The sequence below is a fragment of the Peromyscus maniculatus genome, chromosome 19 (genome assembly GCF_049852395.1).
Source record: "Peromyscus maniculatus bairdii isolate BWxNUB_F1_BW_parent chromosome 19, HU_Pman_BW_mat_3.1, whole genome shotgun sequence".
NCBI classification, from domain to species: Eukaryota; Metazoa; Chordata; class Mammalia; order Rodentia; family Cricetidae; genus Peromyscus; species Peromyscus maniculatus.
Window position 1 is genome coordinate 61,755,884 of NC_134870.1, and position 18,065 is coordinate 61,773,948.

Sequence of the window (18,065 nt, forward strand, 5' to 3'; positions counted from 1 at the left end):
AGCAGCTCTGGTTCTGTGTACAAGACCTACAGAAGACATCTGTAGAAGCCCGAACCAGCCATCATCCCAGCACAGATGGCATAAATGATCTCCAGGCCCATCCTTTACTGAGGAGAGAAGCTGATAGCTGCTGGGAGAGGAAGAATCATTCTGTTCTGAGGATGTGGCCATTGTAGGTTTCTCTGCTCCTGTGGATGATGCCACACCCATCACATATGGGCTGCACTAACTTGATTTAGTGATTAACAAAAACAAACAAACAAAAAAAGAAAACAAGACATGAAGCTAAGAGAGGGGCAGGTTGGGGGCAAATGGGGGAACTTGGAGGGTGAAAATGGGGGCAGGTAAGATTGTATTTCACTGTATATATAAAATTCTCAAAGAAAACTCTTTTGTGTGTGTGTGTGTGTGTGTGTGTGTGTGTGTGTGTGTGTGTGTTAGCTAATTACTCCTAGGCATGGGGTCTGACCTGGAGGGTCCTTGATACACACCCAAACAGTTTAGCATATTTCTCCTAATCCTTGATACTTTAAAATTAATATTACACTTAGCAGCTTAAAACCACAGCTTTTGGACAAAAATGTCTTCAGAATCCAATGTAAACCAAAATGTTCTTTTCAAATGTCTAAAAAAAATAGTTATCAACTGAATCAGGATTAGATTTCAAATACATCTTTTTCAACACACTTTCAAGTATGTTTTCCCTGGTCAGAATAAGGGAAAGAGTAAGCCTTCTTCACTGGCTTGTGAAAATTTAAAATGTTAGCAGTTACCAGGCAAATGGACTGATTCATCCTCAAAAGCTGAAAGAAGAATGTGTGTGTATGTGTGTGTATACACACCAGCTACTCCTCTTGGTTCTACACCCAAAGAACTACATTAGCATGCCACAGAAGTACTTGCACATCCGTGTGTACTTCTGTACTATTCATAATGGCCAGGAAATGGAACCAACCTTGATGTCTAGCAACAGCTGAATATATAAAGAAAATTTATGCAGGCATAAAAAAAAAGAAAATCACATTTGCACAAAAATGAAACTGGAAATCATGTAAAATAAAATAAGCTAAACTCAGAAACACTAACTTTCTCAGACACTAGATTTAAAACAAGATTTTCAATTATATATGAGTGTACGTGTGTGCATGCGTGTGTGTTTATGTTTTCATACAGAGATGCTATCTTTTTTACCTCTTTAGAGCCTTCCACTTAAAGATCTAACAACCAAACATGCTAACTTCTCATGTATTCTAAAAGCCTGACAATACTTAAGTATACAGGATGGTCAGTTCTTTGACATTAGTCTGTAAGGATATTCAATTTATTCATCTATTTGGGAATTTATACCTTATGCTGGCCTGGAACTCACAATCCTACTTCCACCTTCTGAGTGCTAATGTCTCATGACATTTCTTAGGAGATTCCTAAAGTGGCTACTTCAGTTACAAAAAAAAAAGACAGTCCTTTTATCAGGAGGTGGGGGAGAAAAATGAGAAGTTAGTGCTTAAATGGTAATAAGATTTAGTTGGGGAAGATGAAAAGGTACGGACACAGTTGTTGGTGCTGGCTATAATATCAAGTTATTAAAATGTCGCTGAACTATATACTTAAAAATGAATTAACATGGCAAATTTTTGGCCATGTATACTTTACTACAATAAAATAAAAGCTCAAAAAAAGGTATTAGTACTTAATTATTCAATATTCTAAGACTTATCACTGAACTCTAATAGTGAATGTTTCTGAGGACATCATCTTTTTCCTCCAACTCAGTAATGTTCCATACATTCAAAAAACTAAACTTCTAAGTAACAGACCAAAAGCTGCCTCCATGTGAGCTGGTTACAGAGAAGTATCAGAACAAGAAAAAAAAAAAAAAAAAGCCAACCCTATCCAAACAGAACGAAGACCGGCCTATGGAAACTGAGAACACAGATAGGACAGCTAAGCAGTGCAGAGAAGCAGAAGGTAACTCAGTGGGAAGAAGTAAGCCAAACCAACAGCTCTCTGGTAAACAAGGGGACACAGCTTCATCAAAAGGTAAGTGAGGGAGTCCTAGTGAGCATGAACAAGCAGTCTTACCCACAGATAAGATCGCTTCATAAATGGTTCAAAGTTTTGTTAACTTCTTTTGTGACTTGTCCAGCAGAATGGGTGAGCAATGGAGAGTGTAGCACGAATCTTAAAGGTCTTATTAATAAAAACACACCTGGAGCCAGGTATTGGGGTGAATGCTGGAAGATCAGAGAAGCAGAACAAGCCACAGCCACCTCGCCAATTCCTCAGCTGATCCTGTTTCCTCAGAATGGAAGCCTCTGAGTCCTCATCCGGAATGAATCTCAGCTGAACTGCTACTAAAAGCCTTAAAGCTTAACCAGGCTCTAGTTTCTGGTCTTCACACCTTATATACCTTTCTGCTTCCTGCCATCATTTCCTGGGATTAAAGGCATGTGTCACCATGCCTGGCTGTTTTCAGTGTGGCTTTGAACTCACAGAGATCCAGATGAATCTCTGCCTCCAGAATGCTAGGATTAAAGGTGTGTGTGTGTGTGTGTGTGTGTGTGTGCCACCATTTTCTGGCCTCTATATCTAGTGGCTGTTCTGTTCTCTGACCCCAGAAAAGTTTATTAAGGCGCACAATATATTGGGGAACACAGTGTCACCACATTTCCCTTTCTTGTCTAAAATTTTAAAAAGCTTATAACTAATACAAGAAAAACTATATTCAATAAGTATATACAATATATACAGTCAAGAATTACATTAACGATGTCTAGTCCATTAACATTTGACAGATTCAGAAAAAAAATTTTTCATTACTTATCCTATTTAAAACAAGTTCCTTTTTAAAAGTAGATTCAATAATCTCCCTTTTTATCTTATCATATCCATATTCTCTCTTTTTTTGAGTAGATCTAAAAATCTACCTTTTATCTTATCATTTCTATATCTTCTCTTTTTTCTTTTTGGAGTAGATTCAATAATTTACCCTTTGATCCTATTATTTCTATATCTTTTTTCAATGATCTACCTCAGGAGAGCACTCCTGCTACAGTGGCATCTTGACAGGCACTAGTCTTAGTTATATTTCCGTTGTTGTGATAAAACACCGTGACTAAGACAACTTATAGAAGAAAGCATTTGTCTGGGCTTACAGTTTCAGAGGGTTAGAGCCCATGACAGTAGCAGGAACAGCTGAGAACTCACATCTTGGTCTACAAGTAGGAGGCAGGGAGGAAACACACTGGGAATGGCAACAAGTCTTTTGAAACCTCAAAGCCCAAGCCCCAAGAGTGGAGATGACACACTTCATAAACAAGTCCACACCTCCTAATCCTTCCTGAACAGTTCCACCAACAAAGGACCAAATATTCAAACATGAAAATATAGAGGTCACTATCATTCAAGCTACCACTGTACCTATTTGTTTAAATTAAGATATTCTCGGGCCTAAGAACCAGGAACCTAAATTCAATTTGCTGCTGAAATAGATGCTGGGAGAATTTTATGGAGAATAAGAGGCTCACACACTGTTAAACCAAATAAATAAACAAACAAGTAAATTAATAAATACACTGGAGACATCAGGTGGTTTAGCCCAGGTAGTAAATAGTACAGGGAGAAGGAAACCCACTCTTGGTAGTTTCATTAACTGAGAAAAACAGATAGTTGAGTCTGAGGTCAGCAAGTGTGTGAAACTCTGAAGCGATGAGATTTACTGCAGTTGATTCCAAGAGCTCTGAAGATCCAGCAAACTGATGCTATCCAGTCATATCCCTCTAACAGAATGGTTAATGTTTAAGCGTTTTGAAAGGTATCAGCCTACACAATCTCAGTGCCAAAACTGCCTTCTCTCTGTACTCCAAAAATATTTGATAGATTCCTCCCAGGTAGAATATTAGACACTCTGCTGGAGGGTGGGCAAATCTATCTAACACGTTGACTGCAAATCTAAGTACAGGCGGCAGAGGCCCCTGGCGCCCAGCACAGGAAAGCTAATACAGACAGCTCTAGGAGACATCCTAACCTTGCTCAGGACAAGCTCAGCACAGCCCCAGTCCCAGGAAGTCCAGGTGGCCCTCCACCCACATCCAGAGCTGACAGTCTCCAATATCTGACCACCAGAAAGCCATTCCAAGCCAACCTTATTTTCTCTTTTCTTCTTTGCTCCATGTTTCCCTTCCTCTTTGTACTATTCATTAGCAATTACTTTCACTTTGTTTCTATTTTTACTCTCCTCAACATACTTACCTAATTTTATTTATATATTTTTTCAGAGACAATTTTTTGCCTCATGTTTCCCCTTTGTATTTTAGTACTATTTTGACTTTACCTTTTTTTTTTTTTTTTTTAAGAAAAGCCTCTGCCGGGCGGTGGTGGCGCACGCCTTTAATCCCAGCACTCGGGAGGCAGAGCCAGGTGGATCTCTGTGAGTTCAAGGCCAGCCTGGGCTACCAAGTGAGTCCCAGGAAAGGCGCAAAGCTACACAGAGAAACCCTGTCTCGAAAAAAAAACCAAAAAAAAAAAGAAAAGAAAAGCCTCTTAATATTTTATTGGTATTGGTCTACCATTGTATTAGTCTAATTTTAGTTATGAAGTTCTTTATTACTAGGAAATCATTTTCATTTGTTTGTTTCATTTTATTATTTATTTCTTTTAATTGCTTGGTCTCCTCTTTCCCCTTCCAAAGTACTCTTCTCTACCCCTCTACTTACTTTTCCTGTCTTTTTGTTTGTTGGTTTTTTGTTGTTGTTGTTGTTTTTCAAGACAGGGTTTCTCTGTGTAGCTTTGCGCCTTTTCCTGGAACTCACTTGGTAGCCCACCCTGGCCTTGAACTCACAGAGATCTGCCTAGCTCTGCCTCCCAAGTGCTGGGATTAAAGGTGTGCGCCACCACCGCCTGGCCTTTTCCTGTCTTTTATTTCACCTCGCTTCTCTCCTTCCCCTCCCTCACTTGCTGCCTCTACATCCACTCTAAGTACTATCTGGCCTAACAGCACACTCTATGTAGGCTGTTACCAGGGACATAATAATGAATGGGCTTTCATCAATTTCACCTGTATTTCTCTCTTTGATGGGTTAATACTGTTGATGCTACAATGGTCTGTCCTCACTTATTTAGTGCTATTTTAGTGGGAGTTTCCTTGAAACTAAAGTATTTCCTCCAGGAGGGAGAGGGAGACTCAAGAGATTAAAAAAAAGAAAGAGAAAAAATTCCTCATAGGTGGAAAAACAGAGCCTTGGAAGCAAGTCCAAGATAAATGGGATGACATGAACATCTTCAGAGTATGGGTAGGAAAACACTATCTAGGATCTGCCCTAACCTTAAAAGTTCTCCTAACGCTTGTTTCTCTACCAATGTTCCTTTACTAAGTAATGTCATCACCCTAGCTGCCTGGCTAAAATATCTTGGATTCCTTCGAGACACATCTCAAACCCAGGCACTGCTGGCCACCTCCAGTGTGCCCACTCTACCCAAATCATTCCTCTACCATTTCAGAGACTGCAATGGTCTCCGGCATGAGTTCTCTACTCCTTCCTAGGGTCTCACTGCATTTTCTACTTCATAAATCTCCTGGTCAAACAGCCACTTTTTACCATTCTTTCGTTTGCTTCTTATGGAACTACACTGACTCCCTGAAAATCCTTGAATATGTCAGTCATACTCATGCTTTTAACTCAAATCATGTATCATTTTTAAATGCATGTATGTACATTTATATTTGTAAGATATACAAAGTGACTTTGTAAAACAAGGTAAGAATTTAAATTATTATGGTATGTATACTACTGGAGAACTAGTCTACAACGAAATATCATTTCCCCTACAATGGTCTCCTTTATGTTTTCCAGGGGAGAAAAATAATAATATGACAATTTAAGCTGCATGTATAATTCAACTCTAGTTTCTTGTACTTTAGAAAACTAAAAATAATTAAAATAGTCACGATTTTGTGGGTATGTTGGAGAAAAATAGATTCGGGTAGTTTTACTGTTATTTTAAAATACTAACAGAAGTCAGTATCCACAAATTAACTACAGACTTTCCCTTACTATAAAAATTAACTTTACTCACCTGATTCTCATCACTTAAAAAGTCTTCAAGAATCTCATTAATACACTGTGTCCCAGAACTTTGTTGAAAACGGTCATCGGCTTTAACAGGGACAGGAGATTTGCTAAACAGGGTTTAAAAGATACAACAGTAATTAAGTTCCCAAAGTTTAAAAAGCAGGCATTACATAATTCGAAATTTTTCAGTTAAAAACAAGTGAGGCTACACAGACAGCTCAGCAGTTAAGAGCACTTGTTATGATTACAAAGGACCTCATTCTTCTCCCGGCACCCACATCTCATGGCTCATAACCACTTGAAACTTCAGCGCCAGGAGATTGATATATATCACACCCTCCTCTGGCTTCCAGGACACTGTAATCTCACACATGTAGGCATACATGCACACAGCTGACAATCTGAAGTTGTGAGCAAAAAAATTAATGTCATGAACATGAGTCATATTAAAGGTATGTACTAATTGCCCCATCTTGTCCCTAACCCAATACTCAGCCTCCTGTATCCCTCGCTTCTCCTTCAGCTTTACAGACAATACACACGCCAAGGAAACTACTTCTTCTCCACTGACTCTCGCAGCTATGAAGTAGCTTCAGAAGCTCATGTTTGACAAGAACCTTCTCCCAAGCAAATATGGGAAGCTGGGAGTGTGGCTCATCGGCAGAGTCCTAGCCTAGCATCAGGAGACTCCGGGTTCAACCCCCCATGCCATGCACATCCCAAACAAGTTATTTATCTAATGATAATCAGAAGACACAAAAACTCTGCAGCAGAGTCTTCACTTCAGTTTTATGTTCTCCCAGCTTCCAGACAAGACAAGCCCACCTACAAAACTGCTAACAACACAGGGAAAACGGAGAAAAACTAAATTTTAAAATCTAAATCCCAAACTGAAAATTCTAATCCCAGTCCCACTTCCATATGACTTCAGATAATTTGTCTGTTTAATCCTGAGTATCTACATTTATTGTCCTTATTTCACAGAAGTTCTGTAAAATAACTAATTTTCTATGGTGATTATATATATATATATATATATATATATATATATATATATATATGTATATATATATAATAGTCACTTCTATCCTGATGTTTTGAGTAGGAAAGGAGTATTAAGGCAAAAATAAGAATGTTCCCAAATTGACATTCTATTTATCACAGAAATGAATGAAATTATCCTATTTCTTTATATATCATTACAAAGTTATATTTCTAACTTAAAAACACAATATCCAATAGCCTTCATATAAAATTTGAACATTACATGCTAATCATTTTCTAAGTAAGCACTTCTTTGTTGACATATCTTACTTATACTTTGCTATAAGCTTTTTCTCAGTCTAGGTAGTCTTTTCACTCACCACTCAAGAGTATAGTTTTATATATCCAGAAAAGTTCACTACACTATCCTATTTTTATATTTAAAATTCTCACAACACAATTTGTTTAAGGAGCCGGGCATGCCTTAAATCCCAGCAGGCGGGAGGTAGAAGCAGGTGGATCTCTATGAGTTCCAGGCCAGCCTGGGCTAGAGAGTGAGTTCCAGGGAAGGCGCCAAAGCTACAGAGAAACCCTGTCTAAAAAGAAAAAAAAAATGCTTAAGGTATAATTAGTTGATTTTGATTATGTCGTACATTTTACTATATGTGTTTGGTATGTGGATGTATGGACATGTTTGAGCCAAGATCAACCTCATATGCCTTCCTCTACTATTATCTATCTTATTTTTGAAGGTCTCTCACTGAACCATGGCTTTCCAATTCAGCAAGACTAGTTTGCCCAAAAACCCAGAGATCCTCGTCTGCCTCTCCAAGCCCTGGGATTACAGGTGCACACCACCGTACTCAGCTTCTCACATGGGTGCTAGAGATCCACACTCAAGTCCTGTGCAAGCACTTTACGAACCAACCCATCTCCCCAGCATCTACGTTCTACCTTTTAGAACACTAACTATTGCTTCCTATTCTGTTCTGCTTCATCTGGAATACTTTGCCAGTCTTCAACTGACGGCTATTTATTCTTCTCAGCAATCTATCTTTTCTTTTTCTATAAGCATAGTTGTGAGTTGACTCTCTAAAAATGAAATGCTGGGTGCAAGTTCCTGGGTCAAATCATTGATATTACTTGTACAAAAACACAAGTTTTATACCCTACATGCAAAACATATATACAGTAAATGCAGTCAAAAATTCTACTCTTACGGAGCTCTGATATTTATTCTGCATTTTTGGTCTCAACTGAAAACAAAGCACTGTATTTATTTTTTAATAACAAAGACTAACTGGTTAGCAAATAAGAAAAATGAAGGAAGCTAACATTAAATAAGCTAGTTATAAATTCCTTTTTAAAAAGATATTATTGAAATTAGTTGAGAAATAAAACTAAAAGGAGAAAATAGTTTACTAGCAATCACCAACACCACATGACTCATAAGACAGTTAACACTTGGTCAGAAACTAGCCTCAGTATTTCCATTCTCAAATCAATTGAATCCTAACAACCCTAAGTAACTATAATTTCCCCATCCTCAAAATTCAAGGAACTTACACTGGTATCAAAGCAAAAGAGTAAGAGATGAGATGGGATGGCAGTCAGAGCTGGCATTCCAAAGCGAAGTATTCAACTGAGAACCACAGGGAAAGAACCCACATACTTGGCAGGCTGCCAGGGGAGGAATGAAGACTACAGAGCAGGACACTGTCTCAGAAAGGAAAAGGATCCAGGAATTCCGGCAGACACTCGACTATTAGAGCCTAAGATACAGGACAGATACAGCTTCCAAAACTGTGTTTCTGGTGAGTCCAGATGCAGTAAATACACTAATGAAAAACTTTCTTATATAAGCGCTGATCAATACCATGCTCATCTTAGGTGTGTAGGCACTTTTGAATTATTCCAAAAATTAGTGTCACAGGAAGACTGAGTATATAAATGAAAAGAACTCTACAAACTACAAAAGACCATATCTAAAAATGGACTGTCATCTCAGGAAGGTAATAACTAAAAGAGAAAATCAAAATATTCCTATATAAGAAATGAATAACAGGTGTCAGGAAGACAACATTTAAAAAGTAATGAGAACTTAGCCGGGCGGTGGTGGCGCATGCCTTTAATCCCAGCACTCGGAAGACAGAGCCAGGCAGATCTCTGTGAGTTCGAGGCCAGCCTGGTCTCCAAAGCGAGTTCCAGGAAAGGCACAAAGCTACACAGAGAAACCCTGTCTCGAAAAAAACCAAAAAAAAAAAAAAAAGTAATGAGAACTCAATAACGCTACTCCAATACAAAATAAGTTTTTGTCAAGTTCCATTATATATATATATAATATATATGTATGTATATATATATTATTCATATAATTCAACACTAAAACAAAATGAACATGTAGCATGTATTTTATGGAAGTATATGAAACATTATACCCTCTTGTATTAACAAATGAAAAGTGCAACTTAAACAAATGAAGGCTAGATCATAACACTGTTAATTATAAGTTATGTGGAAAACAAATCTGATGTTGGCATAGCACTTTTTCACTTGGCACACTAAACAGTATCACTTACTTACAAAGTAACAGGGACATTTTCCCATGATCGCTCTGCTTCAAGCTTATCTAAGGAGCAAGGGCTGTCATCCTTCTCCACAGACTTTGCTAAGTTTTCAGTAGACTGCTTGAGATTCTTCTTAGCCTTCAGGATAAGCAATTCGAGTTTGTCACCTAATTTTAAAAAGACTCTTTAAGAAAAAAAAAATACAGGTCTCAAAACATCTCACAGCCAACAGGAAGTAGACTATATGGAATGTGCACATCTATGACAGCAAACCACGACAAAGTGTGATACTTGAAGCAAAGAAAAGAGAGAACTTCATAGCTTTAGTGTTAATCATACACATTACAAAAATGTTATTCCATCATAAAACTTCTACAAAGTATGTTAAATTTTAACATATCCTTCGTTTTAAAATAAAAGATGAAAAACAAAGTATTACCACAGAATGGCTTTTGGAATTGTCCTGGGAGAAGTGGATTCTCACACTGACATTGGCTATTTTCAAAATCACATTTATAGTCATTAACTAATCCTTTATTCTCACTGAAGGAATTTGTAAAGTTTGAAGGTTGAAAAGAATATTCAAAACAATCTACTTTATTTGTAAGCTGAGTAGTCCTTTGTGTTTGGTAACTATGCATAAGGGAATATTCATCTTCATTAAGAAATTCAGAAACCCTTTGACTATTTGCATGAGGTAGCAAGTCTTGATTGTGGAGCCAAATTGGATACTTAAAATCAGGTATACTAGTTACCCCTGAGACATTAAGATCAGATTTCTGGCTAGTGAGCCATCTTGGATAATTCTTTTCAGGACCAGACTTCGAACTGTCCTTGAAAGACGATTCTTTAGGAAAAAATAAAGATGACTCCAAAACATATTTATTATTTCTAGTCATAGGTTTTGGGGCTCTGGAGCTACTATATTTCTTTCCATTTACATTGGTATATACATCAGGAGTAACTACATTATCCTTGCTCTTGGGAGTAGAGTCTACATGAAAATTTGGATTCTTCTTAATGTCCGACGAAGCCCGTCTTCCAATGTTTTTGTTTTTCTTGCTTGGTCGGTAACCAGGTTTCACGTAAGTGAAGGAAAAAGATCCATCTGCTGGAAGTCTTAACAAATCGTCAGTTGTTAGACTAATGGAATCCATGTCATTAACAGTCTCTCTTCTATAGTGTACAGAGTTTAAGTGCTGTTTGTGATCAAGATTTTCAAAGGCTGAAAAACAAAGCATAATTCTGTTTATTTTATCATATGTAATAATCAACAGTAAATAGGAATTAAAAATTTAAGAATCTCTTTGGTGCTTGCCCTTTATCATTAGTTTTGAATAAAAATATTAAACATATAAACTGGTAAACGTGCTTTTTCATACCTCTTCAGTGTTTAATTTCTATATGTATCTCTAATCAGCTGAATTTGTGTGTGTTCTCTAACTTACTGTTTCTCCAACTTTCTCTGCACAGACATTCCTTTTACATTAATACACTCACAGTAAGGTTGATGACTGAAAACTGGCTACAACCTAGGAAGAAGTGTGCTATTAAACCAGGTGGAAGCAGACTGCTTTCTCTCCTAGTCACCTTGCAATGGCATGACCGCACAGAGAATGCTGTCGTAGGTCTATCCTAGAACATGTCACCCACATCCTTCTCACACTATACTCATCTGCAGTGTTTAGTAGACTGTTTATCAACAACTCATTGTTCAGACTTGTCTTCATGAAAGCTTTGTTAAGGACAAACTCAGCATATTGTGACTATTGATCCACAGAATACAAATGATAAAAAATAACATTCTTATCTCACCAGCTGAAACTGAGCAAGTATAAACTCAGAATGATTGGGATTATTTAGGCATTAGCTTATGAAGACAATAGCAATATTTTTTCCATCATTCCATTACAGAAAAATGGATTAAGAGCTCAGGATCAGCCACGTACTATTGTCAACTATATTTACTGGTGTCCTAGGTGTTCTCTCCAAGGTCAAAAGATCTTAGCCAAAAACTCCTAGGATCATGACAAGTATACAATCTGTTTTAGAAAATATCAGTAATATAAAAGTTATTTTTATTCCAAAATAACAACAAAAAAAATCCAACTTTATAAGGCACATCTCTCAAATGTGTTAAATCACTGGACATAAAAGAATGCAAGAAAGCCTAGAGAACAGAGCATACCATTGTTAGGTTTGTGCACACAGCTGGAAAATGGCAGCCCAGTATCGGACTCCTCATCAAAATTCCCTCTGCCCGGGTTTGCTCCAGGATAGTCTCTGCTTCGATCAAAATCATCAATATAAGCCTGCAGGGCCTCGGATGCAGAACTGTACAATTTGTCCTTGTACTGAAAAGAGCCATCCGCGTTGGAGGAACCACTCCCACTCAGGCTGCAGCTTGCCAGGAGAGAAGACACTGAAGATTCCCGAGAACATACTCTGTGTTTTGTGCTTGATTTTGACATGGTTTTCTCAAAATAAGTTATTCATTTCCATTAAATACTGCAATAGAAACACAAAATGTTACAGTGCCAATGGATAATGACTATAAGCAATAAAAACTATGAAATATGTAAACAAATTTTTTTCAGTAATAAAATTAGTTATCAACAATAGATATTCCTACTTAAGCACTGAATGTTTCCTATTATCTATACTGTTAGTCATTTCATGAATGATTTAGAAAAAAATTTGAACACCTGCTATGTGCTTAGAAATACACATACAAAAATATACACATACATATACATGGAATATACCAAAGAAAAGGTACTCACTGTCTTAAAAGTCCGAAAAACTACTAATGGACAGTCCTTTTTTATTGTAGTGATTTATTCTATGACATCACAATACCTATCATTCTCCAATGGATGGTATTTTTTTAAGACTTACAAGCCTACTGCCATGCATTACAGATAGCAGTAGTCCGTTTTCATGCCAAGAACAAGGAATGACACCTTCTTTTAATTCTGCAAGCACCAATATGAAACTTTAGCCAACTGTTTCCCTCTCCAAAAAAATAACTACAGAGAACAAAACATCTACAAAAAACATTAAACTATAAATTTTATTTCCGAATGGGCTAGCTATAAGCCTTTTTAAAAATAAGTTAAGAATCTCCTCTTGACCTTCACATCCTTGTTACTTTTAATCCTTTTTTAAATTTTTAAAAATATTTTATGTGTATGGACTTTGTGCCTACAGGTATGCCTGTTGTCCAGGAAGGCCAAAAAGGGTTACAGATCCCCTGGACTGTAATTACAGGTATTTCCCAACATGTGAGTGCCAGGAATTGAACCTGGGTCCTCTGGAAGAGCAGCCAATGCTCTTAATGACTGCATTTCTCCAGCTCCTATATTTTCAATTCTCAAATAGATTCAGTTCACCTTTCTTGAGCAAGCTTAAACGATATGGAAATTCATTTAATGTATTCAACTTTCTGTTTGTCTAGTTAAATTGAGAGAACTCTTAGCATAATAAAAGAATATTTGTAAACAAGAAATGACAGGCAGACAGGTATTAACTCAGAGCATAACAGTCATTGAGAACTGAAGTATTCTCTCAACTAAAAAGTCACGAATAGGATGTGCCGCATGCTGTGATGCTGCAAGGTCAATACATTTAATTCTGGCGATAATCTTGGAAGTTTGTTGTTTAATGTAATATTAGTAATGTCAAAATTGACTTTATAACAAATTTCGTAATTAAATAAAACTCAAAGGGCTGTAGTAGCTCCTGCACGTATTCCTAGCACTCGGGCTGAGGGAGGAGGGTAGCGTTGGTTAGCAACAGCAAAATGTAACAGTCTGATTCTCGGTTGCTCAATGCCCTGCTATTGGTTTTTCTTTAAAAAGGAACTGAACAAAGTCAATTTTATGCTTTCTTTATCCTTCTTACGAATCTTTAAATTAGCTCAACTAAACCCGTTTGAGTACCATTTATGTCTTATCAGAATACAAATTCGGCTGCCGATTCTACACAAAACCTTAAGAACCAGCAAAATCTTCAAAGGGGAAGCCGTTGGATTTAGTTCTCAGTGAGTGGCTACAGGTTAGCTCCATTTACATGACAAAAAGAAAACCCGAAATTCTTATGGAAGGTTTTCAAGCCTGCGCAAAAGTAGGTAATTTAAGAAACCCCTGTAGCTAGCCCTGCTTCCAACAATTATCAACATACTTCAACTATTTATGATACCCTCACTCCCATTTCAGCCACGGGACTGTTTCCACTTACACCTATTTTAAGTAAACCCCACATATCTTACCCTTCCCCTTCGCGAGCGCTTCGGTGTGAAATCTCCAAAATGAAACCCATCGTGTTGAACGATAAACTTAGGGCAAGAAATGTCAACGACTCTTAATTCAAAACACAGACTTATCGATCGTGTCAAGAGTGCAAGGAGGGGGTACCGAGATCGCTTCTGGAAGTTAAGAACAACTCTTGGAAACCGCAGCTCTCAGAGTTCTAAACCATGGAAGCCAAGCAAGGCCGGCTCAGTCTGCGGAGGGAGCGTCGACAGAGCGGGAACACGGTAACTTTCGCCGACCTTAGGCTGCACGGCGTTGGCCCATCGGTGTCTGCGGGGTGGCGGCGTCCCTGTGGGTGGCGGGCACAGACACGGCCCTCAGGGAGACCCCAGGGACGCTGCGTGACAGCGGTCAAGGCCCCCGACCCGAACCCGCAGCCCCCAGCCTCCCGGGGACCCCTAGGTCACGGCACCCCGGGTCACCCCCACTCTCCTTCCAGAGTCCGCTCCCTTGGACGGGTCCCCTGGATCTCCGCACCCCCACTCTCCTTCCATAGAGTCCGCTCCCTTGGACGGGTCCCGGGTCCCCTGGATCACCACACCCCGGGTCACCCCCACTCTCCTTCCATAGAGTCCGCTCCCTTGGGCGGGTCTCCTGGATCACCGCACCCCGGTCACCCCGACTCTCCTCCCATAGAGTCCGCTCCCTTGGGCGGGTCCCCTGGATCACCGCACCCCGCTCACCCCGACTCTCCTCCCTTGGGCGGGTCCCAGGTCCCCTGGATCACCGCACCCCGGTCACCCCCACTCTCCTCCCATAGTCCGCTCCCTTGGGTGGGTCCCGGGTCCCCTGGATCACCGCACCCCGGTCACCCCGACTCTCCTCCCTTGGGTGGGTCCCGGGTCCCCTGGATCACCGCACCCCGGTCACCCCGACTCTCCTCCATAGAGTCCGCTCCCTTGGGTGGGTCCCCAGGTCCCCTGGATCACCGCACCCCGGTCACCCCGACTCTCCTCCCATAGAGTCCGATCCCTTGGGCGGGTCCCCTGGATCACCGCACCCCGGTCACCCTGACTCTCCTCCCATAAAGTCCGCTCCCTTGGGCGGGTCCCGGGTCCCCTGGATCACCGCACCCGGGTCACCCCGACTCTCCTCCCATAGAGTCCGCTCCCTTGGGCGGGTCCCCTGGATCACCGCACCCCGGGTCACCCCCATTCTCCTCCATAGAGTCCGCTCCCTTGCGCGGGTCCCCTGGATCACCGCACCCCGGTCACCCCGACTCTCCTCCCATAGAGTCCGCTCCCTTGGGCGGGTCCCCTGGATCACCGCACCCCGGTCACCCCCACTCTCCTTCCATAGAGTCCTCTCCCTTGGACGGGCCCCGGGTCCCCTGGATCACGGCACCCCGGTCACCCCGACTCTCCTCCCATAGAGTCCTCTCCCTTGAGCGGGTCCCCTGGATCACCGCACCCCGGGTCACCCCCACTCTCCTCCATAGAGTCCGCTCCCTTGGACGGGTCCCGGGTCCCCTGGATCACCGCACCCCGGTCACCCCGACTCTCCTCCCATAGAGTCCGCTCCCTTGGGCGGGTCCCGGGTCCCCTGGATCACCGCACCCCGGTCACCCCGACTCTCCTTCCATAGATTCCGCCCCCTTGGGTGAGTCCCCAGGTCCCCTGGATCACCGCACCCCGGTCACCCCGACTCTCCTCCCTTGGGCGGGTCCCCCTCCTCCTCCGTCCCGCTGGGCGAAGGATGCGCGATACTCACCAGGACACTTTTTAAAGCGCGGACTTCCAGACCCTCGGTCGGAAGCCCTGGCCCTTCGCAAACGGGACGACGCGACAAAGCATCCCCGGACCCGAACCCGAGCCGGACACCGCCCTCCTCGGGACCGCTGGCTCCTCCGCAGCCCCGGGCCAGGTAGACAGACGCCCGCGCCGGCTTTCAAACCGACCCAACATGGCGCCGGCCCGCAGGGCGCATGCGTCGCGCTAGGCTCCGGGAAGGGAGGGGCGGGGAGAGGAGGAGCGGGGGGGGGGGGGCAGGTTCGACAGCCCCGCGGAGGGTTCAGAGGTCAAAGGGCGTTGAGGGGCGTTAGGTCGCCGTCCCTCCGGGGAGGTGGGGCTTCTCCCTGGCCTTCCCTCTCTCTCTCGGAGCTGGGTGGGAAGGTTCTAGGCTCCACCCAGGTCCCATGCCATCCCCATCCCGGCCGCCGCTCTTCCCAGTGCAGGGAGGCCGGGCTCCCTGGGCTGCGGGAGGGAACTGTGCTGTAGGAAACTTGCAGGCGCCCTCGGGAGCCGGGTCCCTTCTCGGAGAGTCAGATCCTCAGCCCACGCCTTTCCAGGGAGCTTCGCGCGGCTTCAGAGCATCCCCTCCCAAGATAGGTACCAAGTCAGCCAACTCAGTCAGCACTCTGCCCACTAAGTCCTTCCTCGGAGCCACCCCCATCCGGCCCCAGAGCTCTGACCCTCCTGGGCTTCCACCCAGACTGGGGAAGGAAGGAAGTCCGATGGACTTGTGATGGGATTTAACAAACTCTTCCGGGGACCTTGATTCTCAGGAAAGAATGGCAGTGACCCAACACGGATGAGGGACCTGGTCGGGCAGCAGCACAGAAGGAGGGACATTATACCAACATAAAGATCACTGACTGGTGTGAACCTGTCTTATCAGGCTGGGACAGGATATGAGGTGGAGAGAATCAAGTGGCCACCGAGTGCTCTATCAAAAAAGATGCCGTCTCAGCATCGGTCTGTGTTGGTTTTCCACTGACCCTATGACTGAAGACATCCTTGACTTCCATCTAGTTCATCCAATGTTACATCATCAGGTAATAGAACTATAATTTGGCTGTGCCCTGCACCTCTGTAGCATCTCTGGCCTTCTAAACTTCACCTTCCTGTTTCTCTTAGCACATGAAGTTGGCAGGTGCCTTAGGATACAGTTCAGTGGTTCCTTAAACACACATCTATTGTGGAAATGTGAAATGGTTTTAAAATAATTATACAACCCATGCAGAAACTTAAAACTAGTGATAAACGCTAACAATGGTGAAATTTCTATACCAATATTAGATAAGTCACTGAGAAGTAAAAACCTGTGTTTTATTCACTAGGACAAACTCATGTTGGAGACCAGCCAAACAACGTTCGTGCATGGCCTTAATAGAACTAGATTCTTTAAAAGCCTAAATTTCATCTTGGTATCTTTTTAACCTGTCCTTTTAAAGGTTCTTTATAAGAAGTAGCTTTACAGTTTCTTGGCTTTGGGATGCAGCTTGGTGGTAGAACACTTGCTTAAGGTGATAAATTCAATCTTCACACTGAAAAAAAAAGAGTACTTTTCAAACTACTTGGTGGTGGTTTGAATAAGAATGGTCCCATAGGCTCAGATGTTTGAATACTTGGTCTCCAGTTGGTGGAACTGTTTGGGCAGGATTAGGAGGTGTGGCCTTGATGGAGGGGGTGTGCCACTAGGGAGTGGTTTTGAGGCTTGTGCCCTTTTTAGTGTGTGCCTCTCTCTCTGCCTCCAACTTGCAAATCAAGATGTAAGCTCTCACCTGTTCCTGCCACCCATGCCTTTGCTCTGTCATGATGGACTCTAATCCTTGGAAACCATAAACCCCAAATTAAATGTTTTCTTTTGTAAGTGGCCCTGGTCATGGTGTTTTATCACAGCAATAATTTTATCACAGCAGTAGAGAAGTAAGACCTTTTACTTCCACTTTAGGAATGTGTTTTTAATCAAGATATAAAGTGTTAATGAAGGACATTATGGAGATGCAAAATAATTTATAAAATATGTTGACCTAAGTTGTGGATCAAAATAACTCTACCTCTGCTTTATCCCCTTACAGGTTAACAGATATGGACATCTCCACCAGGATTTGGAGAATAGTTTCAATGGGCACTAAAATTCTGGATTAGATTTGTTAACAAAGGTAAAGAAACCAGGAGTCTAAAATGGTTTTTCTAATAGAAAAAAAAAATATCACCTAGTTATTCTGCCTTTCTAGGAAAGTAAGCAAGAGAATACAAATTTGTGATCCAACCCAGAGAATTTTAAGCGAGCACTAAGGATCTTCTAAAGGTTGTGATACTTATGTGTTAAGATGTATTAATGCACTTAAGAGCCAGTTATTTGAAGAACATTTTTAGTGATGGTTATAACTATTCATTATAAGAAAC

General features: G+C 41.5%; 2 protein-coding genes across 20 annotated transcripts in view; one reads left to right on the forward strand and one right to left on the reverse strand.

Moving 5' to 3' along the window:
- The window catches only part of C19H18orf54 (chromosome 19 C18orf54 homolog), a 32,472-nt gene extending 16,687 nt beyond the window's left edge, over positions 1–15,785 (reverse strand). Inside the window, exons 1-6 of one of the 4 annotated variants that reach the window (XR_006065513.2) lie at positions 15,646–15,785; positions 13,893–14,224; positions 11,811–12,130; positions 10,062–10,847; positions 9,635–9,789; positions 6,076–6,178 (exon numbers count right to left, since the gene is read on the reverse strand). Coding sequence is in view for 3 of the 4 variants with exons in the window: in XM_042263706.2 (XP_042119640.1) it covers positions 6,076–6,178; positions 9,639–9,789; positions 10,062–10,847; positions 11,811–12,093 (1,323 nt within the window). In the remaining variant the exon portion in view is untranslated. Of the gene's footprint in view, positions 1–6,075; positions 6,179–9,634; positions 9,790–10,061; positions 10,848–11,810; positions 12,131–12,405; positions 12,500–13,892; positions 14,225–15,645 lie in introns of those variants that run through there. The other 3 variants (XM_042263706.2, XM_006970091.4, XM_042263705.2) reach the window with 3 other exon arrangements.
- The window catches only part of Stard6 (StAR related lipid transfer domain containing 6), a 44,250-nt gene continuing 41,843 nt past the window's right edge, over positions 15,659–18,065 (forward strand). For 7 of the 16 annotated variants that reach the window (XM_076555466.1, XM_076555465.1, XM_016001195.3 and 4 more), the window contains exons 1-3: positions 15,933–15,996; positions 16,439–16,708; positions 17,735–17,818. The gene's annotated coding sequence lies outside the window, so the exon portion shown is untranslated. Of the gene's footprint in view, positions 15,799–15,930; positions 15,997–16,128; positions 16,263–16,424; positions 16,709–17,734; positions 17,819–18,065 lie in introns of those variants that run through there. The other 9 variants (XM_042263713.2, XM_076555464.1, XM_016001068.3 and 6 more) reach the window with 6 other exon arrangements.